At 54.9% G+C, this 27113-nt stretch overlaps 1 protein-coding gene across 1 annotated transcript; it reads left to right on the top strand.

Annotated features, from left to right (window-relative positions):
- Positions 1-288: 288 nt before the first annotated feature.
- On the top strand, positions 289-26851 carry RBPMS2 (RNA binding protein, mRNA processing factor 2). The gene is made up of 8 exons (XM_021693986.1): positions 289-381; positions 16627-16704; positions 17297-17335; positions 18246-18308; positions 18853-19003; positions 19503-19642; positions 25364-25433; positions 25704-26851. The coding sequence occupies exons 1-7, from the start codon at positions 289-291 to the stop codon at positions 25424-25426; spliced, it is 627 nt and encodes a 208-aa protein (XP_021549661.1). The 3' UTR covers positions 25427-25433; positions 25704-26851.
- The last annotated feature ends 262 nt before the right edge of the window (positions 26852-27113 follow it).

Below are 27113 nucleotides of genomic sequence, written 5' to 3'. Positions count from 1 at the left end.
CGCAGTGAAAAGGCGGAGGCGGCGGCCGCTCGGGCTCGGCTCCGGTTCCGAGGGCCTCCCCCGCCGCACCCCCTCCCCCCCTCCCGCCCCCGCTAAACTTGATGTGACCCCAGCCCGCCGCGGCGGCTGCCCCTCTCACCGCCCCGCGCGCCCCCCACCGCCACCCCGCCCGGCACTCCCGGAGCGCACCGCTCACCGCGCCCCTTCCCACCTCCTCGCCGGGGCCGGGCGCCGCGCTCGCCCTCCGCGTTCCCTTCCCCTCGCCACCCCCACCTCACCCCCCGCACCATGAGCAACCTGAAGCCGGACGGCGAGCACAGCACCAGCACCAGCACGGGCACCGGCACGGGCTCGGGCTCCAGCGGCACTCTGGAGGAGGAGGTGGGTCTGCGGCCCCGGGACTTGGGGTGAAGTGCACGCGGAGGTGGGCGGGGGAAAGGGCGCGCTGGGCCTCCCGCGCCGCGCGGGGCCGGTCTGGCAATCGCTCCGGGCGCCTTCCCGCCGCTGCCCCTCGGTCGGGGAGGAGCAGCCCGTGTCCGGCGGGCGGGGGCGTGCGGCCTGGACTGCCCCGCCGGGCGGGCATTGTCTCCCCGCCCTCCCGGGCTCGGGGCGGGCCGCGCGCCGGCCGCCGTCCGTGCGTCCCGTGGTGGGCGAGCGGCGCGGCGTCTGCCCCACGCCTGCTGCCCGCGCATCCCTCGTTCTCTACTCTCGGCCCGGCCCGCTACCCTCTTCCGAGGCGCTCCTCGGGTATGGCCGGGACTCCCGCCTCCGCGGGAAGGAACTAAGCGGGATTAGCACAGCGGGCGGGCGGCACCCTCGCTCCCTTGCACTTTCCACCCTGACCCCTCCCCGTGACCTTGGAGGCCCGGGCCAGCTGCCCGGCACCTTGGTTCGCTGCAACTGAGCTGTAGTCACGGGGAGTGGACGGGCTTTCCTTGCAGCCCCAGAACCTGGGCTTTGGCAAAGAGGTCAGCGGGCAGTAATTAGAGTTGAGAAAGAGATGCCTAAAGATACTCCTTTCCCAGTTCTCCTCCCTTCGGTTTTGCCCCGGCAGGCAATCCAGGACCCCAGAGCTGGCCGGGGTGGGATTCTGCAAGGAGAGGCGACATTATCTTGACCACCTGACATGTGCTAAAGAGGAGGGCGTGTGAGGCGGCTTCGTGGAATCAGCAGGAGCTGGGTGGTTAATGGGATGGCAAAATCCGGGAGGGTGTGTGTTGGGGGGGGGCGGTGAGGTGGTGGATATAAGCCTTAGGACTCTGGGCGGCGAATGGAGACCAGGAGCTGGGCTGGCCCAGACAAAAACTGGTGTGGAAGGGGACAGGCTTTGCAGCTCTCTCCCAGGGCCTCTGGCCTGCTGTGTCACTCCAGGGCTAAGAGACCCTTCCTGCCGCGCCCTGGCAAGCCCTTGCCCAGGAAACCAAGGGTCAGTTATCCACCCTGAGCTCCCTTCCCCTTGGTCTGGGGGAGAAACCGCAGAGCCCCTGGGTGGGGGGGGCTGGTGTTGCTACCTCCCTCCAATGCAGTGGCCGTGCTGCCGGCTGGCCGTGCTATAGGTTTGGTGCAGAATGGCGGCAGTGGTCCAGTGCTGGGCTGGGCTCCTCACTGTGGGAGGGGTGGTGGGAGGGTCACACCACCAGCTCCCACTCTTAGTAATTCAGAGTCCTGCTGCTAGTCCGAGTCCACCAATGGCATGGCATCTTGAGAATCTAGGTCTAGATCTCACTTTTTGTGGGGGAATATATAACTCTTTGCACTGAAGGATGGCAAGGGAGGGCCTGACATTTGTCCGCCAGTGTTGTGTGGGCTCCATTGCAGTGGGGAGCCCGGGGGGGGGGGGGGGCTCCCGCAGGCCTTGTCCCCCTTGGACCGTGACATGCCAACAGGCCTGTGGCGCGCATGGGAACCTTAACCCCACCCTAGCTCTACCTGGTTGTTCAGAATCTCCTCTGAGAGTTGGGGGAAGGTGGCAGGGTTGCTGGGGTGTGGGGAATCTCTGCTTGACCTCCTGTGAGGCTGGGCAAAGACCCAGAAGGCCACTAATGCTAGATGGTTGACTTTAGCAGGGAGTTCACCCAAGAGGCTGGGCTGACCCTCAGACCTACCCCTTTGAAGTGGGAAGGGTGAACCTTGTGGCCAAGCTAAATTCTTAGAGAAAGCATTTGAAGTATCGGTCACTTTTTTCTAAGCACTTTTCTTTGAGAGAGAGGGCAGAATCCTCAAGAAGTGGAATCCCTGTGACTCCTCCTTGGGGGCAGAGGTGGGTTATAACACCATAGTGGTTCAGGGAGTCAGTGCACCTGGTGCTGATGGAGGGGCACGGGCCTGTGTTTAACAAAAGTCTAAAATTAAAGTTCTGGGAATCTCCTGGATCCCGGTGTCTGCTCTGGTCAAGTGCAAGGATGAGCCCCCTCCCCTCATTAGACTTCTGGGCCAAGAGCTCTTCTGCTGAGGTTCCTTCTTGAATTGGTGGCTTGAGCTGGAACTGAATTCCTTCCCTTTAGCTTAGATGCCCCCTGGGCAGTCATTTTTGCATCCCCCAGGAGCCACCATCCGGGGAATCTGTGTTAGCAGGGGTAGTTTACTCTCATGGCTGAGCCAGGCTGGCTCTCAGAGATTAGGTAAAGCAAGCCTAGAAAACCAAGGAATCTTACTTGCCCACCAGAAGACCTCAATTCTTAAAGGTGTTAGGTTGCTGGAGAAAGGGGTGTGTTGTCACGGTTCCAGAAGGATACGGTTCTAGAAGGGGGTATCCGTGGGGCTGCTCCTTTGTATAGCCCTGACTTCCCCTGCCACCCTGTGCCTGGGGCCTTCATCCCTATCACAGGCATTAGGTTCCTGTACTGGACCAGGGAGCAGGATTACAGGTGAAAGATCACAGACTAGAAGGTGAGAAGGAGGAGGGGATGGGATGTTAAATGCAAGGGTAGGTCAAATAAGGGGGTATCAGCAAGTGATGCAGTGGGGGCCCCTGAGAAGGTAGAGATCAGCCCTCCCTGAGATGCTGGGTAGGAGGCTGTTAGGCCTGTGCCGGACAGAAAGCATTCCAGGAAGAGCGAATAGCAAATGGCAGAGGGAGAGGTGGATTCTGGAGCCACATGGCTACCAGGAGTTTGCTAGGCTGCAGCAGTCCTGGGGGCCACATTACGAAGAGGCCGAGATCACACAGGGTTGGGGGGAAATTGGCATTTTTCTGCCACTTGGAAAGGAGATGTGTTAGAAGCTATGATACCGTTTGAAAGCTAAGGAGGGCAGCGATGAATTAAGGAGGGTGTCTGCAGGGGAAGAGCTGAGTGTCCCTTTCAGTCTAGAGACTATGTCTTAACCCAGGTGGGGTTGGTACCAGGAGCTCCAGAAGGTAAGGCAATACCGCAGCACAGGGCAGGCTTGCCTCTGATGCTCCGGAGCCCCAGACAAGCATGCCTTACTGATTTGTAGGGCTGGCTAGAGAGTTACAGTGTTTCTGGGGAGGGGTACATGTGGTTTGAAAACACTCTGTTTTTTAAAAGGAGACTTTAATCTCATAATACAAAGTAAAGCTAAGTTATAGGAATTATTCACTGGGGGTGGGGGGGCTGTGGCAGAGCTGAGGGGAAAGTAGTATTTGGAATCCTGAGTGGATGGAGTTCAGGTTTCTAAGAGTTAAAGAAGTTTTTTTTCCAGCCTAGTGGTAAACTATAGAAAGGCAGGCATTAATGGCAGCCAGAGAAGCTACAGCTTGACCTGAGGGTCTTGACCCCTTGCTGCCCTCCCACCCCCATTTGTGCTTGTCCATTGCATCCAGTGTATCTGGGCCAACGTGGCTGCTTGCAGGCCTGGCACCGCTGGGTCCATCATGTGTCCTCTAGAGGTCTCTGAGGTACCAGCCAAGTCCCTGGCAGGATGGGCCAGGGTTAGCACTCTAGATGAAGGTGAAGGAATTCGGGGGTCCAGCGTGTAACTCGGCCACTTCCCTTTTCTCTGCCATCAAAAATCTTTGACAGAATCTGGGACATCTTGTTGCTCTCTATCTGTAAGTGGTTTTGTTTTTTGTTTTTTGTTTTTTAACATGAGGGAAGGGAGGCGTCTATTCTTCTGGGCACTTACCTGGAGATAGGGCCCAGGCAGATAGGTCCTGGCAGATTCTATAGGCTGGGCCCCCTTCCTCCCTCGGGGTTGTTGTGGATGTGACTTCTCTACTCAAATAACCTAATAGAGAGGCTGTCCTAATAATAGTAAGCCCATGCCCAGTATTCGTGCCAGGCATTATTCTAAGTATCTCACCATTTTACCTCCTTGAACTTTCACAACAGCACTGTGAGTTGCTTAACGTTATTGTCATCACCATATTATGAATGAGGAATCTGAGACAGGTTAAATGACTTTCATGTAGGGGCACCTGGGTGGCTCAGTTGGTTGGGCGTCCACCTCAGGGTCGTGAGATCGAGCCCCACGTCAGCCTCCATGCTTGGCGTTCTCTCCTTCTCCCTCTGCCTTCACTCCCCACCCCCCTTGCCCACTTGCTCATACCTCCTCTCTCTCTCAAATAAATAAACAAAATCTTGGAAAACTTTCATGTAGCTAGTAAGTAGATAAGATGGGATTTGAACCCAGAGTTTGCCCTTAACCACACACTGTACCTGCTGTTCTGTTTTACATTAGGGTTTTTGGTGAGGGCTGGGGTGGTGGGGAGAAAAGGTCTTGCAACTAAAGTTTTTGAGGTCTGAGCTTTGGGTGGTGCTGCTCCAGGGTGGTTCCTGTTGGGCTGGGGTATCCGAAGACTGGGTGATGGGAGCTGGAAGCCCTTGTAGGAGGAGTATTTTATCACATATTGTTTAGGATTGCCATCACGGGGTGATAAAACCAGACCGAATCAGTTTTACTATTCAGTCTCTATAGGCAGTACATCCCCTTGTTGCCTGTACTGGCGCTTACTGCTTTTACTGCCCCCCACCCCTACCCACCACCTGCCTTGGTACCCTGCTGCTTTGGGCATCTTAACTAAAGAAATGGTACCCACTGTAAAGTGACTGTCTGTCATTTTGTGTGGGGGGGGGTCATTCTGTTGGGTCTCATCTCCTCCTTCCCTGCACATGGGCAGCTTGGCTAGCTTACCCCAGTAAGAACCAACTTCTAAATCCCATTCAGCATTTGGACATTCTGATTTCTTCTCATTCCTGTCTCCAGAGAGAGGGTGGTGAGTACTCGAAGTGGAGTCAAGACATGAAGTGTGGGATGCCTTGATTTTTGCTCTCATGCTCTCCACCCATTTATCCCAGTGGGCCTCCAGACAGTCCTGAGAGGGCAAAGAGTCCATCCTACCTACCCTGAGGGCTGGGCTCCTGGTCCGTGGGCCCCAGACTCTGCTGAGCTGTTGGTTTTGGATAGCAGTGACGTCTGGTAACTTGTTAGTTTCTCTGCCATCCCCTGACCATGGCTTCCTCAGAGGGGTCCTCGCACCCCTGGCAAAGCCATGAGGCAGTGGGGCAGAGCCCATCGCTGAACTTCAGAAACCGTGTTGCTGTGAGGCGGGAGCTATAGATACCCCACAAAGCTCTGTATTCTGGAACCCCATCTACTCCCTGCCCAGGGACAGCATGGCCTCCCTCTTTCTGCTGCTTCCCTATTCTATCCTTGGATGGAAAAAATATGGTTACCTCTGAGATGTGCCAAGGCTGACCGAAGAGTCAGCCTTTCCTGAAGAGTCTGCTGGTGGATCCATCTGTGCTGGCGGCCTCTGGAGGATAGCAGGGGCAGGGGCTGTATGTAGTGGGAGGGTCTGTCTAGGCCTATCTGCCATGGCCTTTAGTCGTTTATGGCCCACTGAGCAGAGGCTCTTGGCTGTCACAAGTCATCATGGCCGCCTGTATAGTTCTGAACAGGCCTGGGACTCCCAGGAAGAAGGGGTAGGACCTGACCTGGACAAGGCCATGGGATGAGTGTCTGGAGTACCTAGCTCCCTTTTGTGGTTAGCCACCCTCTCCCTCACCAAATGGGTCTTGGGCTTTTACTGGTGGAGGGGGTGTCAGGAGAGATTACGGGAGTAGGACCTGACCGTTTTTTGAGAACGTTTGTTGAAATGGAAGAACTTCTGCCTGGACTGGTCCTCATTCTTGATGTATGGTGGTGGCCATATCCAGGCACAGTTTGGGATGTTTGTGACCAGGGAGCTCCAAACCAGAATGCAGACCCTTGAAGCAGCTTCCATTCGCAAACAGAGATCCCCTCCCAACAACAGGAGCATTATGTTAGGAAACATCTCTTACCAGGCTTCATCTGCTTCCTTCAGGTAGTGGGCAGGTGTGGTAGGCTCAGTGCTCTGTGTTCACAGTGGAATAACGTCAGGTGGTTAAGGGTTAGAGGTATTGGTTTCGGAGCTGGAGGAGGGCTATAAGGTTCCCCTAGGCTCACACTTTGATGCGTGGGTTGGTACATGGCAGTGGTGACAGCTGCGACCCTTGCCAGGCACAGGAACGAGCAATAGATCTGTGTTGACGGACCACATGGCACCAGGAGGGACAGGGGAGGTGGATGGCACAGGAGGGAAGGAAGCCTTGCCCAGAAGGCCTCCCGGCTGGGGGCCCTGTGAGCCAGCCACTTGAGTCGCCTCTAAAAGACTTAGCCCCTGGCAGTGTCTGGAACCAAATGGAAAACAGTCCCCCGGCCATAGCACTGAGTCTGCACCATGCAATTCCTGCAGTTTGGTCTCCTTCCCTATAAATGAGGTGTAGGCTGTGCTCACAACATGCTTTTTGACCAAGTCTGTCCCCGAGATGTTTTCCCTTCTGTTCCTGGGGCTGGAAGTAGCCTGGAGCATGAGGTCAGAAGCCTTATTATTTAAAACTCTATTCATACCTAGCCCTGTCCCCCCCTTTAGAGAACTTCTTACCACCCCAGCTTGGTTCCCCTGACCCCTGTTCATACACAGTCTGGAAGTCTGGACTCTAGGACACATTGCAGGCTGTAGGGGAAGTGCCTCAGCTTGCCAGATGACTTGGATTTTACTGCTGGTTCTGCCCCTGGCTGTCCCAACACCTAATCCCTGAGCTGGTTCTTCATCTGTAAAATGGGCCAGTACCGCCAGTATGAAAGACCTGGAAACCACAGAGTGCTGCCCAGAGTGGGGCCTGAGAGCCAAACCCTGTGATTTGGGGCTGTAATTAGCAGGGGCAGGCAAAAGGCTGTAGAACACATCCAAAGCCTGGTGCTTCACACCAGGTCGGACTCACGGCATCGGAGGTGCCCTGGGTGCGGGGAAGCTGGGCAGTGTCCTAGCTCGGGAGCTGAGCAGCCCAGAGCTCCTCAGAGGGAGCATGGGAAGCACTGGGTTTCCGGGAGCCTGTGTCCCAATTCCCATCCACTGTCTGGCTGTATCTGCTTGCTCTTTTTCCCTGTGTCCTTGTTCAGCCCTTATAAGTCCTGCGTCTGCGGGCCGTGTCACCACATTCCATCCACCTCTCGTCAAGTGGCCCCACTCAGAGGGACTTCTTTCCCTCCTCCACCCCCCGCCCCGGGGAGGGGTAAGAGCGACCTGCTGGTGCCAAGCCTCGGCCTGTGTGGGGGACTGTCCCGAGGTTTCTTTTTGGCAACCCCAACATTGCCCCAGCAGAGACCCCACCCAGACCCCCAGGGCCTGGCTGCTGACTTGCTGCTCTGTCACCCTCTCATTCTCTAGCCCCCTTTACACCACGCTCTTGGCCTTTTTCCGGGCAGATGGGGAGTGCTTAAGCCCTGAGCAGCTGGAGGGCAATGCCAAAGCCTTCTCCTGAGACCAGTCACCTTCTCCTGCTTCCTTGGTATCCTACAAGGTGGAGCGTGAAGGACCCTGAGGCTAGTACATCCTTCCTCTTTATAGTTGAAGCAGCAGAGGAAGGCCACAAAGACACCTGCCGGGCTGGTGGCCAGGCTGGGGTACTACCCAGGCTCCCTGACAGGTGGTTTGAGGCTCTTTTTCTTTTTTTCCGTGTCTGATAGGCAGGTGCTTGGTGAACAGGAGGCTGAGCTTGAGTCCTCCAGTGTCTTCATTCTCAATGAGGTTTCTTCCGCTTGGAGAAGCCAGAGCAGAGCTGGGTATGATGATGGCTGGTGCAACTCTGAAAAGGACCTTTAGGGGGCGCCTGGGTGGCTCAGTCTGTTAAGTGACCGACTTGATTTCAGCTCAGGTCATGGTCTCAGGGTCGAGATCAAACCCCTCATCAGGCTCTGCACTCAGTGCAGAGTCTGCTTGTCCCTCTCCGTCCCCCTGCTTGCTCTCGCTCACTCTCTTTCAAATAAATAAATACATAAATATCTTTTTAAAAAGACAAAGGACCTTTAGTATCTTTTTTTTTTTTTTTTAAAGATTTTATTTATTGGGGCGCCTGGGTGGCTCAGTCATTAAGCGTCTGCCTTCGGCTCAGGTCATGATCTCAGGGTCCTGGGATCGAGCCCCACATCAGGCTTCCTGCTCCGTGGGAAGCCTGCTTCTCCCTCTCCCATTACCCCTGCCTGTGTTCTCTCTCTCACTGTGTCTCTGTCTGTCAAATAAATAAATAAAACCTTAAAAAAAAAAAAAAAGATTTTACTTATTTATTTGAGAGAGAGAGCACGCAGGGGGAGAGTGAAAGAGACAAGCAGACTGCACTGAGTGTGGAGCCTGATGCGGGGCTCAGTCTCAGGACCCTGAGATCATGACCTGAGCCGAAGGCAGACACTTAACGGACTGAGCCACCCAGGTGCCCCAGGACCTTTAGTATCAGGAAAGCCATAATCTGGACGTAGTGCAGGCTGCCTTTCATAAACTCCCAGGGTCTGGCCAGTGGGGGTGGCGGTGGTGGGTGGGGTGGCCTGGGCTTCCGTTTGGACTCGGGGCGTCTGGGGCCACATGTGCCTAGCTGCCCTCTCTGAGGCATGTGTGTGGCCCTGTTCCGGCCCCTGCCTGCAAGTCAGCAGGGCACAAGGCTGTTCCCACTTAGTGCTGGGAATCAGCAGTCTGTCTATCTGTCTTCCTTTGACTTTCCTGGAATTAATTCTGTTAAGGACTAACCATGGGATCATCCAGTAGAACACACCCCCCACTCCCCCACCCTCCGCCCCAAATCAACTGTCTGCGAGGAGCTGTTTCTGCCTTCTTAGAGGCTAAAGGCCACTTGTTTTCAGGTTGCCCAAGGCTGACTTGACTGGGGGCTGAGTAAGTCGGTGTGTGAGATTGAGGTCTGTGAAGGAGCGTTGACTCACAGGCACCTGGGGACACAGGGGCTGCTTCTTGACATGCTGCTGATCAGGAGCAACTCACTGGACCCCTGGGCCTTGGTTCCCTCATCTAAAAATAAGGTTTCTTCCAGCTCAAATATTCTGCATTTCAGTTGCTTCAGAGGGCTGGGAGTCAGGGAAGGATGTGGGAGGGGCTTATGAGAGGCTTGTTTTTCCCTTTTTGGACTTCCCTCCTCCCCCCCCCACTCCCTTCCCTAAGTGGTGTTTTCCATCCAGATGACACCAGAGCTCACACTAAGCTGCGAGTAGGTGGGGATTCAAAGCAGCCCATCACTTCAGTAGTTTGATGGAATGGACAGTTGAAATAGTTTTTCCTTTCCAGATTGAATTCCAACTTCCAGAGATGCTACAGATTGCTGCAAATAATCCATTTTCAAATGTCATTTTTATCTCTTTGGTAGGATGTATCTATTGCCCAAAGTCAGGTTTCCCTGGGTGTGTCCTTCTCGTGTCCCAGCCCTGTGAGGAGGGGATTTGCCTGGAAGGCAGGAGTCTGTCTCCTAGGGCAGAGTGTTCCTGGTGGACCCCAGGGTTTATTTCTGGGTGGGGTGGGGAAGAGGTCAGGGGTGGCCCTGATGTTTTCCTACCTCAGCATCCTTTGTGGAGAAAGGTCTGTCCTCTGGGTGGTTGGTCCTTGGAGATTACAAGGCTGGGGTTTAAAGGAAGGCAGTGGCTGTCCTTCAGAGTTAAAGGCTAAGAGGGTTTGATATCCATGAGCATTCCACTGTTTTTGAAAGCGGTGTTTACCCTTTCTGTCTCGTAATAAAAGCTGGGACTTAACGGAGCTTGTCCTCTCAGCCACAGTACCCTGCTGTGGCCCTTAACTGCGGAGTTGAACATTTAATGCTCGGTGTGAAGGGAGTCTTGCATCGAAAAGGTTGGGGCGAGTTGGAGCTACAGGGCCCTGAGTGTGTTGTCCTCTTTATTGGAGGAGGGTCCCCATTGACTGCTGCCCCCGTCCTGTGCCACGTGGAAGCTTTGCTCGGCTGTTTTCCTCTGTAGAGAATACCCATCCCCTCCTTATCCCCCAACAGCCCCCTTCCCTCAACTTCTATATGGCCTCCATGAGAGCTGGGTCCTCTGTGTGCCCTGGGGGGAGGAGGGAGACCTCTGAGCAGCCACTGTCCAGAGGGCTGGCCTGGGTTGGGGGCACTGAATGACAGGTCTGCCTGGGGGAGTGTCCAGGACCAAGAGAGATGTCCACCTGGACTGATGGAGGAGGAGTCCTGCCTAGTGGCCTTTCCCACGGAGGTCTGGACTTGTTCTAAGGCTAATGCCTTGTGCGTCACTATCCCCTTGCTCCTGAAGCCTTTTGTTTGATTTCACTTTTTCTGAACATCTGTAAACAAATGTCAGTTTGTCTGAAGGAAGAACATCAGACACACAGATATGAATGAGGTGGTCAGAGTCCCTTCTTCCTGCTTCTCTTTAGAAGGTAGTCTTCCTCGTGCTGGGGAGGGCCACAGGGGGCCACAGAGGGAGAGAGACCTTCGGTATGAGGCCTGAAGGAAATAGCCAGGGACTCCAGGGAGTCTGTCATGTTGGGGTTAGAAAGTGGGCTGAGGGGCGCCTGGGTGGCTCAGTCGTTAAGCGTCTGCCTTCGGCTCAGGTCATGATCCCGGGGTCCTGGGATCGAGCCCCGCATTGGGCTCCCTGCTCCGCGGGAAGCCTGCTTCTCCCTCTCCCACTCCCCCTGCTTGTGTTCCCTCTCTCGCTGTGTCTCTCTCTGTCAAATAAATAAATAAAATCTTAAAAAAAAAAAAAAAGAAAGAAAGTGGGCTGAGAGGCTCCCTCTCGGGGACATTCCCTCCCTCCACAGGGGCCTCAAGAATAATGCTGGGGGTGAGGGAGGCTGTTCAGAGATGCTCTTTTCTGCCCCTCGCCTGGAGCACTGGGAGCGAGCTCACAGGCCTTCTGTGGAGAGGTGAGGGCTCTTTCCCCCAGCACTGTAGGGTCCATAGTGAGGAGCTAGACAACCTCAGGAAGTCTGACCTCCAGTGATAGCCTGTGGCATGGACTTAAATGAGACTGGACCTCCTTGACCCTTTGCTCCCAGCAACTCAGGGGAAGGTCAGGTAGCAGGACTTGCCTAAGGGAAGACCAGCCTCAGGAGCCCCCAGAGCCTCCTGGATGGGGGACACAGTTGTGCTAAAGGCCATTTGGTTCCTCTAGGCAGGCCTGGGGCTGGCTGGGACCTCCAGCAAGGTCAAGTCTGCTCCTGACCATTACGAAGGCTGCATAGCCATGTCTGCAGTGTCCTTTATGGGCACACCTCTGTGGCCAAGTTCCTTGTCCATGTCAACATGGTAATTCTAGCAGGTTCCACCGGAAGAGCTGTTCCTCAACATGTTTCTTCTTTCACTGACTTCTAAAGATTCTCCATACTTCCTCCAGTTCTCCCCTAATACTCTCCCTACCCTGTTCCAAACTTACCTTCCAACTGGACTGAGGATGTGGCTGTGGTCCAGCACCGTCCACCGGTACTTGCCATAAAGATGACCATCTTAGAAGGACTGTTGTTGCCTTCGACGTTTCAGGACAGGGGAGATAATCCCTTTCGTCGTCTGGATACTTCTGGAGAAAGGGTGAGTGTATGGAAGGAGAAGGGCCCAGGCAACAAGGTTGGTGCCTTCTAGTAGCCTGGGATTGTGTGAACTACCCCTTCTGTTTTCTTCAAATACTTAAAAATGTTTTTGTGTTGAATTCCTGTACTGAACACAGAGTAGGCAGGACATGGGTGCTTTGGTTAATCTTTCTAGCTTGGCATCACCCCGCAGTTGGTGCCTGAATCCTTGTCTGTACCCAGCCTCTTTCCTGAATGTTGCACCCTATTGCCATGAGGCTGGCGTCAGCGGTGGCATGGAAGGGGAGGGGTATCCAGTGCGAGTCTGGGACACAGGACTAGGAGGCAAGGCCTTGGAGAAGTCACTGTATGTCTCTGTCCCTGCCGTCCCCTAAAGGATCTGACTGTGCTGTCAGCTTGCTCTGTCACCTTCCTATCCTGAGCCTCGGTTCCCTCATCTGCAGAGTGAGTGTTGAACTAGCTGGTCTCCATGGTGCCTTCCACCTTGGCCATTCCCTCCCTAGGGAAGAGGAACACTAAAGAATCCGATGACTACTTATGGTTGACTCACCTGCATTCCCAGCTCCGGACTGACTTGGACCCAATCCAGGCTCACTGGGCAACTTTATAAATAAATGGCTCATGGTACCTGATAGGGGAGGTTTTTGTGTAGGTCAATGCTGTGATTACAGGAGCCCTAAGTGAACCAGCATTTCATTGAGCCTCTCCTATGTGCTGGGCATAGAGGAAAGTGAGCTCTTCATCCTGGAGGTAGATGGTATCTGCGTTGTACAGACGAAGGAACTGAGATCTGGAGAGATGAAACCACTTCCCCGAGCCAGGCATAAAGCTGGGATGCAGACTCTGGTGTAACCAACGAGAGCCTGCTCTCTCCCCCATGTATCGTGTCACTGTGCCCTGCTGGGCCACATCTGTGCCTGGTGGGAGTCTTTCATTTAAACGGACTGAGGTGCACAGAAATGGGGTGGGAGGGGTGGGTAGTTTAAATGCGGAGGCCTGACTCTAGGCACGGTTGAGGGATAGGAAAGTTTTGAGCCTTGGCTCCTGTCTCTGGGCTTTTATAGAGTCCAGGTGGAGGGGGTAAGTTTAGACTGTGGGAACAATAGAAGGCAGGGCGTCCTGGCCACATAAGACTTCAGAGGAAGGAAGGGGGAATGAGGAAACAGAGAGACCCGAAAGATGAGTGCCCTTCAGTTAGGGAATGAGGAAGGGGTGCGCTGAGGGGCAGCAGGAGCAGCTGCCTTGAGACAAGCCTGTGGGGGCGCTTGTCGGGTGGGGGGCAGGACCGGATAGAGTTGGAAGCGGGAGGGGGATTGGTCTCTGCAGCCTCTTGTCCTCTCCACATGTAGCTGAGCAGCTAGGCTTACGCTTCCTTCCACCTGTGGTTCCTTCTTGCTCTGCCCCCATCACCCCAGCATCCTAAACAAGCGCCTGGGGGAAGGGGCTGCCTACCTACCTGACACAGGCAGCTCTTTCCCCACCCATGTGGCTAACGAGGCCACCTCCGTGCCACTCCCTCTGTCCCCACAGCAAGATGGATTCCTGGTGGCACAGATGGCTAAGTCAGGGTGCCTGGGTCTTACCCAGCTTGGCTCCCTTGTGAGCTAAGCTGCATGAGCCCTTTCTGGGCCTCAGTTTCCCTATCTGCACAAGGGGATAGGCAGAGGGCACATCATCTGCCGGCGAGACTAGGATCAAGTAAGGACCAAGGAGAGTATTCAGGTTAAGCTTCCTGTGACCTGGTGGATGGGGACCCACCACCTGATCCATAACTGCCTGACCTCAGCTTGTTTCCTGAGACAGGATGGTAGCCAGATTGTAGCATTTTGGACACTGTAGAACCTAAAAGATGGAAACGGGGGAAAAGGGTCGTCTGGCCCAGAGGGAAGGCTGGAAACAAGGATCCGAGCTGGGAATGAGGGAAAGCTCCCCCATACTCACCCTCAACCCCACCCCCAGCCCAAGCAGGAAATTTTGTGCTGAGAACTTGCTATTTAAGGGAGCCTCTGGGGAGGTCTGGCCAGAAAGGAGCCATTTGAGGAAGGGTTTAAAATTAGCCTGGGTGAAATGGGTGCCCCCTGGGGAGAACTGAGGCAGAGGTTTCTGTGGGGCCGCTCTGGCTCCATGTCTTGGACCAAAACCACATCCCTGGGAGGAGGGAGTAGTACTGATCCAGGTCCATCCAGCACGGCCCTGGCTGGGCTTGCACACTTTCAGTCCATCTTTGGGGAGTGGCCTGGGTGCCCAAGTCTTGGCACCCAAAAGCAGCCTGGACGAGTAGTCAGAAGACCTGGGTTTTGAGTCCCAGGTCTTCTGCCTTTTAAGAACAAGCCGTGTGACCTGAGCATATCACTTCTGTTTGAGGGCTTACATGTAAATTAAAGGCCCTCTAATCAAAGGGCGGAGGGGTGTAGAGGACCGTTGTTCTTTGGAGTCCAGGAGCTGGGTTCACTCCGCCAGGAGCTTGGGCTGTCCAGTTCTTCCCAGGTTCCTCTGGAAACAGGGCCATGCCTGAGAGCTGCGTACACAGGGAAGTGAAATGTGCAGAATCCTCACCCCGTGCCTGGAAGCAGAGGCGTGTCTGGGGAGGGAGAGGCATGGCCAGAGGGGGAAAATGCATCCTGAATTGCGAGGGATTCTGCCTGGTATGCTTCTTGGTAAAACCCTATGCGAGAGAAGAAGTTTGTCCTCACCCATTCTTTATCAGCCATGGGCTGGGAGCCATTCTTGGTGTGGGCGGGATTGGTGACACTGGTTACCAGCAGCTGTCAGGGCTGGTTTCCTTTGCCATTCCTGGCTCTGTTGTTGAGGTCTGGGTATTCATTGGGGGTGTGTCTGTCTGTCTGTCTGTGTGCCTGCCTGCCTGCCTGCATTGGGTGTAACTTAGCCTGGCTGCTCAGGTTCTTGATTCAAGCCATTGGAAGGGCTGTTGCCTGGGTTCAGGAGGCCATCACTGGAGCATGGAGGAAATTCTTTGGTGCCTCTGGAGAAGGGTATGTGGCCACTGTAGGGCATCTAAATGCTGTCAGGAATGGCCACATGGGGGGTGGGGGTGGCTGAGGCACGTGAGCTTTTTCTTATACCGGCAGGGATGAGTTGGGAAGACTTACGCTTGGCTTGATGGTATGAGATGCAACTTTTTTTTTTTTTAAGAGTTTTTTTTTTTTAAGATTTCATTTATTTAATCATGAGAGAGAGAGAGGCAGAGGGAGAAGCAGGCTCCCCAAGAAGCAGGGAGCCTGATGCAGGACTCAATCCCAGGACCCTGAGACCATGACCTGAGCCGAAGGCAGACGCTTAACCAACTGAGCCACCCCAGGTGCCCTGAGATGCAACTTTTTTTTTTTTTTAAAGATTTTATTTATTTATTTGAGAGAGAGAATGAGAGAGAGAGACCACATGAGAGGGGGGAGGGTCAGAGGGAGAAGCAGACCCCCTGCTGAGCAAGGAGCCCGATATGGGACTCGATCCCGGGACTCCAGGATCATGACCTGAGCCGAAGGCAGTTGCTTAACCACCTGAGCCACCCAGGCGCCCAGAGATGCAACTTTTTGAAATCAGGAGTCGAGTATATAGGGAAGCTCTATTCATTTGGGTTTTTCATGCCTCAGCCACAGTTTTAATATGTATTTTTAATGGACCTAAACAATGGAAAATCCTCCCTCCCCGTTCTAATTATTGGCCTATCTGGCCTTGCTACTTGAGCGTCTGGTACCAGCAACATGTCACCAACAGTGGTGCCGTCGAGTGCCTGCCAGCCTTCTCAGGGACCTCACCCCCGGTTCAGGAGGTCAGGTTTGGTCAGAGTCACAGGATGGACACCTGGTGTCTAGATCTGGCTCTATCACCAACTTGTAACCATGTTGAGGGCAAGGCTCATAACTTACAGCACCATCTGCCTCACTTGAAGCTGGTAAGATCCTACTCATTCTTTTTTTTTTTTTTTTTTTTTAAGATTTTTTTTATTTATTTGAGAGAGAGAGTGAGAGCGAGCACAAGAGGGGGGAGCGGGAGAGGGAGAAGCAGACTCCCTGCCGAGCAGGGAGCCCGATGCGGGACTCGATCCAGGGACTCCAGGATCATGACCTGAGCCGAAGGCAGTCGCTTAACCAACTGAGCCACCCAGGTGCCCGATCCTACTCATTCTTGAAAACCCAGCGTAACTTTCCCTCTCTGACTCCTTAGCCAGGTCCCTTATTCAGTAAATGTTTAATACAGCCCCATGCTAAGAACGGGGCATAGAGGCAAGAATACAACATAGTCCCTGCCATTGAAGAACCTCCATCTAGTGTAGGAAGCACTAGGAGACGGATGTGAGCATGCCAGGCCCTCCGTTGAAATCACTACAGGGTGTAGCGTGACCTAAGACTTAGGATCCGTTTACATCCTTGCGTCTTCTCTAGACCAGGCAGGGCCTCTCAACCAGGGGTCCGTCGGTATCTTCTGAAAACTGTATACATTTTGACTTGGCTAATGTTGGGGGTAAGATACCCTAGCTTTCTTGAAGTCTCAGGGATCCTTGGTCTGTGTGCTTATCACATAGGGCTCTCTCCTCCGGGCGCTGTTGGGTCTGTGTACAGAGGTGCTCAGCAGGTGCTTGTTGAATCACCCGTGGGATGAACGCAGAGAAAGCAAAGTGTACAGAAAGGGCTTTGAAAAGTGAAATGCTGTGAAACTCCCGAGTATTCATTTGTCTCGGCCTCCAAAGGAAGCCCAGGATATTCGGAATTCCTCCTTCCCCTCTGGAAGGATTCCAGTTCCTTCCTGAAGGAAGAGCCATTATCCCTGTCTACTGTGGTCTCTGTCCCCAGGTCCGGACACTGTTCGTCAGTGGCCTCCCTGTGGACATTAAACCCAGAGAACTCTACCTGCTCTTCCGGCCGTTCAAGGTGAGTCTGGACCCAGCCACCCGTGGGCAGAGCCTAGGCCGGAGCAGAAGCAGCAGGAATGACTCTGACCTGGATAGGGCAGCAGGAAAGACAAAGGGCAGCGTATCAGAAACGGTGATCGCAGACCTGGCTTCCTGTCCTGGTTCTGCTCATTCACGTGTTGCTCTCCGCCGATTGCTTAGCCCTTTCTGAGCCTCTCTTTCCTCATCTGTAAAGTGGAAACAAGAGAGAATCTGAGTTTACTTGGCCATATAAGGAATTTTTGTGATTCAGTGTAGACTTTTCAGTTTAAGTTTTGAGAAAACTTTACAAGGTAGGGTCTGTCCTTCCAGATGACAAGTCAGCGGAGCGAGCGGGAATTTATGCATGAAATGATGAATGCTGCCGCATGATGCCCGCCCCACGTGCTAGACCATGTGATAGGGAACACAAGGGCAGAGGGCGCACATCAGTGGTGGAGGTCAGGGTGGTGGATGTTGGGGGAGGGTGGGAGAGTGTGAGAATGGTGCTGCTGGGAGCTGGAGGAGGGGGACTAGGATAGTGCAACAAAGGCTTCTGACCTTCCCCGTGATGACCACCTCTCTCTCTGCAGGGCTATGAAGGGTCCCTGATCAAGCTCACATCGAGACAGGTAATTTCTCTCCAAAGTTTTTTTTCCTCCCAGCCCAGACCGACTGCTAAACTTGGACCTGAGCCTGCTGCCTTTTTCCTCATCTTGAGGCATCTGGCAGCTGAGACCTGCTCCCTCTCATCCTGTTTCTGTGCTGGGCTGGTGTAAGAGCGGCCTCCACAGCTCCCCTGTCCTTACCAGTCAGCTCCTGGGACTCCCCCTCTGGCTTTTGAGAAGCCACAGTTTGGCCCCAGGGCTGAAGAGCACAGATGTGGTGGCTGTGCTCTGGCTCCTGATGGCCCTGTGGCGGCCATTTGGGGTCTGGAGTGAACTTGCCAGAATGAAGTTGGAGAAGTTTTCAACCTGTTGCCCCTTGATTGAACCTGGAGCCTTCTCATGTCCTTGATACATTGGTATCCCCTTTCTTGCTGGGGAAAACACTGGAACTTTCTCTTAATTACCTGCATGCATTTATTTTTATTTTTATTTTTTTGCTTAAAGATTTTATTTGACAGAGAGACAGCCAGAGAGAGAACACAAGTAGGGGGAGTGGGAGAGGGAGAAGCAGGCTTCCTGCGGAGCAGGGAGCCCGATGCGGGGCTTGATCCCAGGACCCCGGGATCGTGAACTGAGCCGAACGCAGAAGCTTAACCATGTGAGCCGCCCAGGCGCCCCGACCTGCATGCATTAAAAAAAAAAAAAAAAAAAAGATTTACCGAGAGGGTAATGTTTAACGTGGTGAGAGAAAGCTCCGTTGATACCCTTTCCTGCAATTGGAACCTGGATGGGAGACTTCTGGTGCATGAGAAACTTCTCCTGTTGCAGCTAAACATAGGGAAGATATAGGCAAGAAGCTGTTTTTTGTTTTATTTTTGAGGGGAAGGTGGAATGTTGGGAGACATGCAAGGGTGTTCTCTCCTTTCCCTTCCAGCCTGTTGGTTTTGTGATCTTTGACAGCCGAGCAGGAGCAGAAGCGGCCAAGAATGCGCTGAACGTGAGTAGACAAGGTTTCCCCCAACCCACAGACCTCGAGGCAACGAGTATTCCTGTCCTGCCTCCTGCAAACCTTGCCCCACTCCATGCCCCCCCAAGAAAGGGCCTGCAGATGTGCCTGATTTCCCAGCCATTCCGAGGCCAGGTCCCTGGCTCTACTGTCTGGGTCAAATGCCACTACTCCCAAGGTCCAAGCAGTCTGTCCTCTGTCTTGTCCCCTGCATGGGTGAGGCTTTTAGGCAAGATCATTTTTTTGTTTTTGTTTTTTTCAGATTTATTTATTTGAGAGAGAGCACAAGCAGGGGGAGGGCCAGAGGGAGAGGAGACAAGCAGATTGCCCGCAGAGCAGGGAGCCCAACTCAGGGCTTGGTCCCAGGACGCTGAGATCACAACCTGAGCCGAAATCAAGAGTCATTCGCTCAACTGACCATGCCACGCAGGTGCCCCCTAGGCGAGCTCTTTTCTGGGGCCCCTCTGTACCCATTGCAGTGGACAGTCTGGGTCCTACAAAGTCTTTTCCTTCCTTTCCTTCCCTTCTCTTGTAGGGTATTCGCTTTGATCCTGAGAACCCGCAGACCCTGAGGCTAGAGTTTGCCAAAGCCAACACCAAGATGGCCAAGAACAAGCTAATGGCTACACCTAATCCCACCAACGCTCACCCTGCCCTAGGAGCACACTTCATCGCACGGGACCCCTGTGAGTGGTGCTCAGAGCTGTCGTCTGTTGTCTGCTGTCCTTTTACGTGGCCCAAGCTGGGGACCTGGGCAGAGTTGCATATGGAGGGAAGACATCAAGATTGTCATTGAGGGAATCAGTCCTTGCCAGGAGGCTTCTTCTGTCCACAGCCACCTCTCTCTAGGGTTCCTTCCACCCCTGCAGCCTTTGCTGGACTGCAGATGGACTGAGCTCCTGAGCTGTCCGTATCACCCAGCTCCCCTGAAGCCTTCTCTGAGTTCTCTTGGTTGAGACGGGCAGGGGCCCATCTGAGGGCTTCTTGAAGCAGAGAGAATGCTCACCATGCCAGGTCAAGTTAACAGGGCTTGTTTCCCTGGTCTTGGGGTCCTTGAGGGAAGTCTGGCCTCAGCAGGGAGCTTACACTTCAACCACTGTGATAGGTCCCCTTCTCTCTTTGGAATGGGGTAGTGGAAGGGGAGACCCGTGCTCTGACAGTGGGGACTGTTGTCTCCCGTTGCAGATGACCTCATGGGGGCTGCTCTGATCCCCGCGTCCCCAGAGGCCTGGGCCCCCTACCCTCTGTACACCACAGAGCTGACCCCAGCCATCTCACCTGCTGCATTCACCTACCCAGCTGCCGCCGCCGCCCTCCACGCTCAGGTAAGCCCCTCTGGCGGAGAGGTGGGTAGGGGATGAAGGAGGCTCTAAGTTGGCCAGACTTTGTTCCTGGGTGGCCAGTGGGCCACTCATGCCTCCAGAGCTGCAGCAGGACTGCTGTCTTCCATGACCTTATCTTGAGGGTTTGGGCTCAGACAGAGGGAGGGAGAGGATTAGCCACGTGGAGGATCGGCGGTGGCCGAGTGTGAGCGCTGAGAGAGACCCAGCGTGGTCCCACCAGCCCCTGAACACCTGCGGGCGGGCACCACGCTGCGTTCCGCCCATGCTGACAGAGCCCCGATAGCGGTCCCAACCGGAGTGTGGCCTCTGGAGCCGGGCCCCCTGCCTCTGCCTCTCCAGTCTTTGTAAACCTCAGAAGGCTCTTAAAGGTTTCTGTGTCTTGCCTTTTTTACTGCCTGGAAGGATGGGAACCGTACTCTGTGCCTCAGGGTTGTTGTGGGAATTAGGCGTTAACAGCACGTGAAGTGTTGGCACGCAGCGGGCGCATCCTGAGGGCTCCATGTGTGCGCTGGTTCTCGTGAAGCCCGGACGCTCTGCGGTGAGCCTGCGCCGGGCGGGAAGGAGGGCACGATCCCTTCTCGGGGGGACGGCTGGGGAGGGCCCCAGGCTCTGCGGGGCTCTGTGCTTGCCGAGTGCCATGGCAGGTGCCCGAGGGGCTGGCAAGCCGTGGTCCATTCGGGCCCGGGCCTCCCTGAGGCCGTGACAGGACACGCAGCAGGGCGTCCGGACTGGGAGCCACCAGCAGCACAGGGAGGCTGAGGCGCGACGGCAAGCCCGCTCTGGCCTGGAGCGAGCAAGAGCTGAGGCTGGGGAAGGGCGACGGGGCCAGGCCCGCCCTGCTGTGGACGGAGGGGGCCCGGCCAGGACAGTGGGGCAGGAGGAGGAACAGGACGTGCGAAGCCAGGAAGGGGAGAGTTCACAGGAACCAGAAGCTGAGGTGGGAGAGGTTGGGTGCGCTGCCCGAGGGAGGGCTGAGTGCATGTCTGTCTCCGAGCCTCTGAAGGGCTTAGTGACATCTGGGTCCACCCAGTCCCAAGGTGGAAGGCACGGACTTCCCCCCGCTACTACCCTCGCAGGCGGTTTCCTTCAGCGGGGGAGTTCTCCTTGGCCACGGCCACGTTAGATCGTACTGAGGGCAGAGTGTGGTTAGACTTGGTGCTTGGAAAATTGGCCAGGGGATCGGAAGGTGGTAAAGATCCTTCGCTAAAGGGAAATGTTTGGGTATTTACCACAGACCAGGTTCTGCGGTGAGCCCGGAAGACAGTGCTTGTCCTCTGTGACCTGGCAGCGTGTGGAAGGCTGGCAGGAGAGCTCCTGGCCAAGCAGGGACTTCCACTGCAGCAGCCCTGTGAGGCCTTGCTGGCCTCCTTGCTTCCGATCCCAGCTTTGCCACCATTTAGCTACTTGGTCTTTCTCAAGTGACTTCACCTCAGGGCGTCCGTGTGTGTCCTCATCTGTGAAATGAGAGGGCAAGACCCCATCAGGTGGAGTGGTCCTACCCCATCTGCTCTGAGATGCTTGGCCATGACGATGGTGGGCAGAGGTTGGGAGCCAGAGAAGGTACGTCAGGTTCGTAAGGAGAGGCGCGTCTGCCCTTTCTTTGGGTGGCTCCCCAGCTGGCTGGGAGGGGCACGTGACAGCCTGTCCTTAAACTCCATACTGCAGGGCTCTGTGCCCTCCGGTTGCCTTCCTTTCCAGCTTCTTCCCGCCCTATCCATGCCCAGGGGCTGTCCCAACTCCAGTCCGGCTGCCTCAGTCCAAATCCTGGCTCTTTCAACACCTGTGTGACCTTGGGCAAGTTACTTAACCTCTCTGTGTCTCCATTTCTTTGGAATGGTGATAATCCTACCTACTTTATCAGTGTTTGTTTTTCCGCATGTTAGTATAGAGGGAGAGCTAGAGAAGTGCCGGTTATCATAGTTACTGTTTATTATCATTATTGTCTAGTGCCCCCTGGAGCCTCCCTGAGGGCTGGAGCAGCCTGATTGGGTCTCACTTCCTGTCTCTGGCCTCCCTGGGAAGGGAATAAAGGCCACTTCAAAGGATAATGGCATTTTTTCAGGAGGAAGGCTAACAACAAGAGATTGGACCAGGTAGTAACTAGTTCTGTCCCTGCTACTCGACTTCTCTGGACGTCCGTCTCCACAGCAGTAAACCACCCTGTCTGGACCAGATGCACTCGTAAGCAGGAGAGTACGTTTTCCAGTGTTTTCACCTTCCAAGAGCTCCCTCCTTGTCCCCTGACAGTGTTGCCGAGAAGTGGAGGCTGAAAATCCTCAGTGAGGAAAGTGGACGCTGTTGATCCTGAGGGCATTATTCTGACCCCAGAGGAACAACACAACTGACTTTCTGTGCTTGTAGGCAGGGAGGTGACTTGGAGAGAAGGTAGTAGCAAAGGGGGATGAAAAGCAGCCCTTCCTTGCTCTATCCCAGCATGCACACCCCAACTGCGTGCCCTCTGCCACTAGCCCAGCCTCGGCCGAGGCATCCGTGTGTGGCCACAGGGCTCAGACCTGCAGGAAGGGGCTTGGGGATGGCTCAGTCCCACTCTGTCTTGGCATGAGGCCATCTTGTTCGACCTCCTGGTTCTCTTCGTAGAATCTTCTCTTTAAGAGGGTGAGGCATCCAAGAGGTATGGGTGGGGGGGCACACTGGGGTCTGGCACATGCCTAAAAGCAGGGGTTCTCTGTGTCCCCTTGCATCCCAGGGTCCTCCCAGACTGCGCTTCATTTTCTACGTCTACCTGAGGATGTGGGGGTCTCTGGCCGTGGCTCTTATGCTGGCTCACCGCTTACTGGTGACCTTAATGTTACATGAACTCCCTTGCCTCTATCTTCTGATCTGTATAATGGGCATGATAACGTTCTCTTTTCCCTTTGCTTATTATCCTGCTCCCCCGAAAATGGCTACTTTGAGTCCTTAGGCTTGGTAGGTGGTTGGGTGCGTGTGTGTAAGATCCATAGATGTGGATCTTTTTTAAATCTTTTTAAAGCTTAAGTATTAGGCCCTTGTTTCCCGTCAGTAAATGTAGATCTACATTCCGGCTGCCTGGCAAACCCACTGTTGTGTAAGAGTGTCCAGCTCCCTATCGATGGTACATTAGGTTGTTCACGCAGTTTTCTGTGCTGATACGGCCGTGCAGCAGTGGACGCCCTTGTCCACCCTTTGCGCCTATCCTGCTGGTTTTCCTTATCGTAAACCCCTACAACTATGACAAGGTCAAAGTGTAGACATGCCAACCCAAGTGTTCCTTTAATTGACTTTCTGATGAGTGAGGCGCCCATATTTCTTGGCTATTCCTGTTTCTTCTCATGTGGATTGATTCCTCTGTCCACCTATCTTCTCAGTCCATCCCAAGCTCTGAGAGACGACTGAATATTCATGTCCCCCCTTTGTTTTGATGCTGCCCCTCCTGGAACCGGGTCATTCTAGATGCCCACGGGCCTGTCCCTGTGAGGTGGCTTCTCAGGACCTGCAGAATTCCTGTGAACAACTGGAGGCCCTGGGAGCGGGCCGAGCACTCACTGCCTGACGTGCTGGCCCTGATTGCTACACCTTACGGGGCTCTTGTTCTGAGCGGGAGCAGGAAGGGACAGTGCTTCTCTAGAGCCCTGACTGCCAGCCTATCCCAGGTGTCTGAGGAAGTGAAAGGCAGCCCCTCAAGTATGTTCTGTCCACCTGGATGGCACATTGGTCCCAAGCTCAGAAATGGGGGCTTTCTTCTACTTCCTCCCCAAGGAGGTGGTGGCTCATCTCAGGCTGGGGGGAGACTGCTGCTTTGGAGGCCGAGTCGCAGCACCTAGTGGGGAGAGTGGGCGACCCCCTGAAGCAGGCTTGCCGATGGAGCCCCTTATGCAGCTGCGGGAAGCCTCAGCTTCCCCCGTCGAGAGAGAGAGAGAGAGAGAGAGAGAGAGAGTCAGAGGCCTCTGAGTCCTTCCCACCCTAACCAACATTCGCCCCTTGTCCAGCCCTGCGAGACACCCAGCCTGGCCAGACGTCCTTGCCTAACGGGGGGGTTTCCCGAGCTGGACTGGGTCACAGGTTTGGCTGGTAGCCACTGTGCTGGTTTCCTCCGTGTCCCTCTCTTGTGGGATGAGTTCCATGTCCAGCCACCCTTCCAGCTGAGAGCACATCCCACAGCTCAGCCAAGGGGAGGAAAGGCGTCCTCCCCCTCGACTGTCAGCCGAGAAGGGAGGGAACTGCTTCCAGATGTTGTGGAGGCAGGAGAGAAGATAGTGGCCTCTGAGGCTGGACAGCTCAGAGGCCAGAAGAGGCACTTGACCCTTTTCTGTGCAGTATGGCGCTTAATCAGGGTGGTTCGAGCGGCCTGGGGTCAGCTGTGTCCTGGGGAGAGCAGTGCCACATCCTCGGAGCCCAGGGAAGATTCTGGTATTGGTCAGGTGGCCTAGGACCTGCTCCTGCTATATGCCAAGTGTCCTGCATTTTAGGGTGACCAGCCTCTGACTTGCTGCTGAGCGTGTGGTGGCCAGAGTCCTGGGGTGTATGAAACACCTGTACTTTGAAGGAGACATGGCAGTTTTCAGGAAGCTCCCACCAGCCCCCAGATGACCTGGCATTGCTCGCTATCTTCTTGCTTAGAGGTGGGGATTCCAGGCAGCCAAGTGGGAAACTGAGTCCACTGCTGCAGTGTCGAGGGGGTGGTCTTTGTGGCCAGCTGGTACTTGTTTTCTATGCTGGCTCTTGCATGCCGTCCCTTCCTTTTCTGGGTGCCCCGGGCCCCCCTCTCTGGGCACTCTGCCCGTTGCCCCTGACTTGTCTTGTGGTGCCATGTTCCACCACCACTCCGAGGCAGCCGCGGGGCAGGCATGCTGTCTTTAAGTGGGGCAGGTGGCCTCCCTGTGGTCTTGGCGTGGCACCCAGCATAGCTCACCGCCCAGACGACGGGCCCATGGGGAGGCTGTACCTAGAAAGGGGGGGCAGGTCACTTCCTGACCCGTCTCTGGGAATCCTGCTCTGGGGTTACTGGGCCGTAGGGCCTGGGGGTTGAAGTAGCTGCCGGGCCCCCACTGGAGGACTCAGCTGGCGGGTCACAAATCTCTAAGACTTGGGAGGCTGATAACGGGGGGAGCAGTGAGGTGGAAAGGGATGTAGGCATCCGCTGGGTCTCAGCCCTGGCTTCCTTGGAGAATCCTACAAGGACAGTACCAACGTCTGGGAGTCGTACCCCTCGGAGACCACGGCAGCTTTGGTTCCTAAGATGTCTGTATGTTGTGTCTCCCCTAATCCTTACGGACACCCATGAGGATCAGCCTAGTCATCTCTGTCCTATACGTGGATGAGGGCCCTGAGACAGAAAGAAGCCGAGCAAAACTCTACTAGGTTCATTCTCCCAACATCAGGCATTCTGCACTCTCCCAGTTCAGGGGGAGGGGCGGATCGCTGGCCCGGTGCCCCCACTGCCAACACTCCACCTGGTACAAGCCGGCACGTTACCATCGGGCTGAGTGGAGTATCGAACCCCTCCGTAAGGCTTCTCTCGCTTGAACCTCGACCCTGCGGAGGAGGCGGGTCAGGTGGTGCTCTCCCATTTTCAGGATGAAGAAACCGATGCCTAGAGGTGAGTAACTGGCCCGGCGTCTTACCAGTCAGTGACAGAAGCAGGACTCCAGCAGGGATGCTGACGGCTCCCCGGTCAAGAGAAGGGACTGCACAGCTAGCTCCTGACGTTGGCTTCTCTTGCAGGTGCGCTGGTACCCTTCTTCTGATACCACCCAGCAAGGATGGAAATATCGTCAGTTCTGTTAGTTCTTCAGTAAGTGCTGGCCCAGAGGCCCAGGAGGAAGAGTGTGCGAGAGCCTGGCTTCCTGCGGGGGCCACAGTTCCTCCCCCTGCCTGAGCCCGGCAGCTCACGGGTGCTAGGCTTCCACCTGAGCTTGCGCACTAGGCACTCTGGCTGGGTCTCCCCTTCTCCTCCCACCGGCACCCCCTGCCAGCCATCTTGCAGCCTGTCACAAGGGCCAGGCCTGGGTTCAGCTCCAGTGCCACCCCTCTGCTCACGGCCACCTCTCTCCCCTCCCTCCAGGTCTTGTCACCGCAGCTTGAAGCCCCTGCCCCGCTGGGGAGGAAGCCGCTCTGAGCTTCCACTGCCCCCAGGCGGCCTGTGGAGAGCTGCTGCTTCCTTCCAAAGACTGTGAATTTTAAGCCTGACTCAGTGGACTGCTTCCTGTTTCCTCTCTCCTCTCCGTCAGCCCTGTCCTTCCCCAAAGCCCCCTCGCCAAGGCCTCCCGGGAGGATTGGGGGGGGGGAGGTGGCTTCTTGCTGGGATACCCAGCCCCAGCCCAGAGGTCTCACTGGGACTGAGCAAGGCCTGACCTCTGGTCCAGACTTGCTTCCATAGCTCCACCTCAGAGAAATGAGGCATTTAATTTTGCATGTTTTCTGGCATGAATTAAGACACTTCAACTTGTGTATATGTGAGTGTACAGTTTGTTCTCACATTGTGTCACCATAGCAACAGGTCCTGGCCACCAATGGTTCATCATTCCCGGTCCCTCTCTCCACACCCTCCCCTACAGCCCCCTGCTTCAGTGAGGACCGAGCCCCGCAGCTCGCTCCGCCCCGTAGCCGGGGCCCCCTACCACCCCCACGCGCTTCCAGGCCAAACAGCAACGACCACCTGACAGAGGTAGTGTTTTCTTTTCCATTTCAAATCTGGGCCCTCCGCTTCCTCCTCCTAGCGGGGCCAACAACTGCTAAGAAAATCCTTTCTCTGCCCGGTTTGCTTACCTCTCCACAGTGCACCCCACCCCTGCCCATGCTCCTCATTCTTTCCGAACTTCGAAACCAACCAAAAAGTGAAAGTATTTTTGTACCCTGTGTAACAAAATATTTATGCATCATAAAGGATTTTTCGTGTGTGTGCAATTAATTATTAAAGAGACCTTGTTCGCCTTGTCAGATAAGTTTAATGTTTAGTTTGAGGCATGAAGAAGAAAAGGGTTTCCATTCTCCAGCAATAAGCCTTTGTGTCAGGCATTTGTTTCAGAAAAATGAAGGGAAAAAAAAATTGTGCAATTTTTTTGTTTTGTGAGCACATCCGTGCTTTGCCTTTGGCCACAGCTGTGGCTGTCTTGACGTTTTCAGACTTGGGAGACGAGGTGGCTGTTGTAATTGCTGAGCCTGTGAGAATGTGAAGCTGGATAAGATATGAAATGCAAAATAAAAAGTCATCCAAAGTAACTGCTCTCTGACCTTTGCTTCCACGGGACACAGATGGCCGCCGGGAGGGCACAGCTAAAGGGTAGACGTTACGAGCTGGGGGGAAAGAGGTGAAGTGGGCCCGGGCCCTGGGGCTCACATAGCCTCTCCTTCCTTCCCTTGTTGTCTGACTTAAGTCCTAGAGGAAAAGGGACCTGCCCAGGACCCCACGGCGGGGGCATATCTGCCAGCCCACCCTGGTTTTGATTCATTCACTTCGTCCTCATCCAAGGTC

Source organism: Neomonachus schauinslandi, chromosome 9 (assembly GCF_002201575.2).
Source record: "Neomonachus schauinslandi chromosome 9, ASM220157v2, whole genome shotgun sequence".
Classification (NCBI taxonomy): Eukaryota; Metazoa; Chordata; class Mammalia; order Carnivora; family Phocidae; genus Neomonachus; species Neomonachus schauinslandi.
The sequence above is the reverse complement of the archived record's forward strand: the minus strand, read 5'-3'. Positions and strand labels throughout refer to the sequence as shown.

Excerpts from the sequence above, each read along its gene's own strand:
- RBPMS2 (XM_021693986.1), top strand. The coding sequence starts at position 289 with ATGAGCAACCTGAAGCCGGACGGCGAGCACAGCACCAGCACCAGCACG. Across the intron at positions 382-16,626 it reads GCGGCACTCTGGAGGAGGAG|GTCCGGACACTGTTCGTCAG; the intron begins GTGGGTCTGCGG and ends CTCTGTCCCCAG. Across the intron at positions 17,336-18,245 it reads TCAAGCTCACATCGAGACAG|CCTGTTGGTTTTGTGATCTT; the intron begins GTAATTTCTCTC and ends TTTCCCTTCCAG.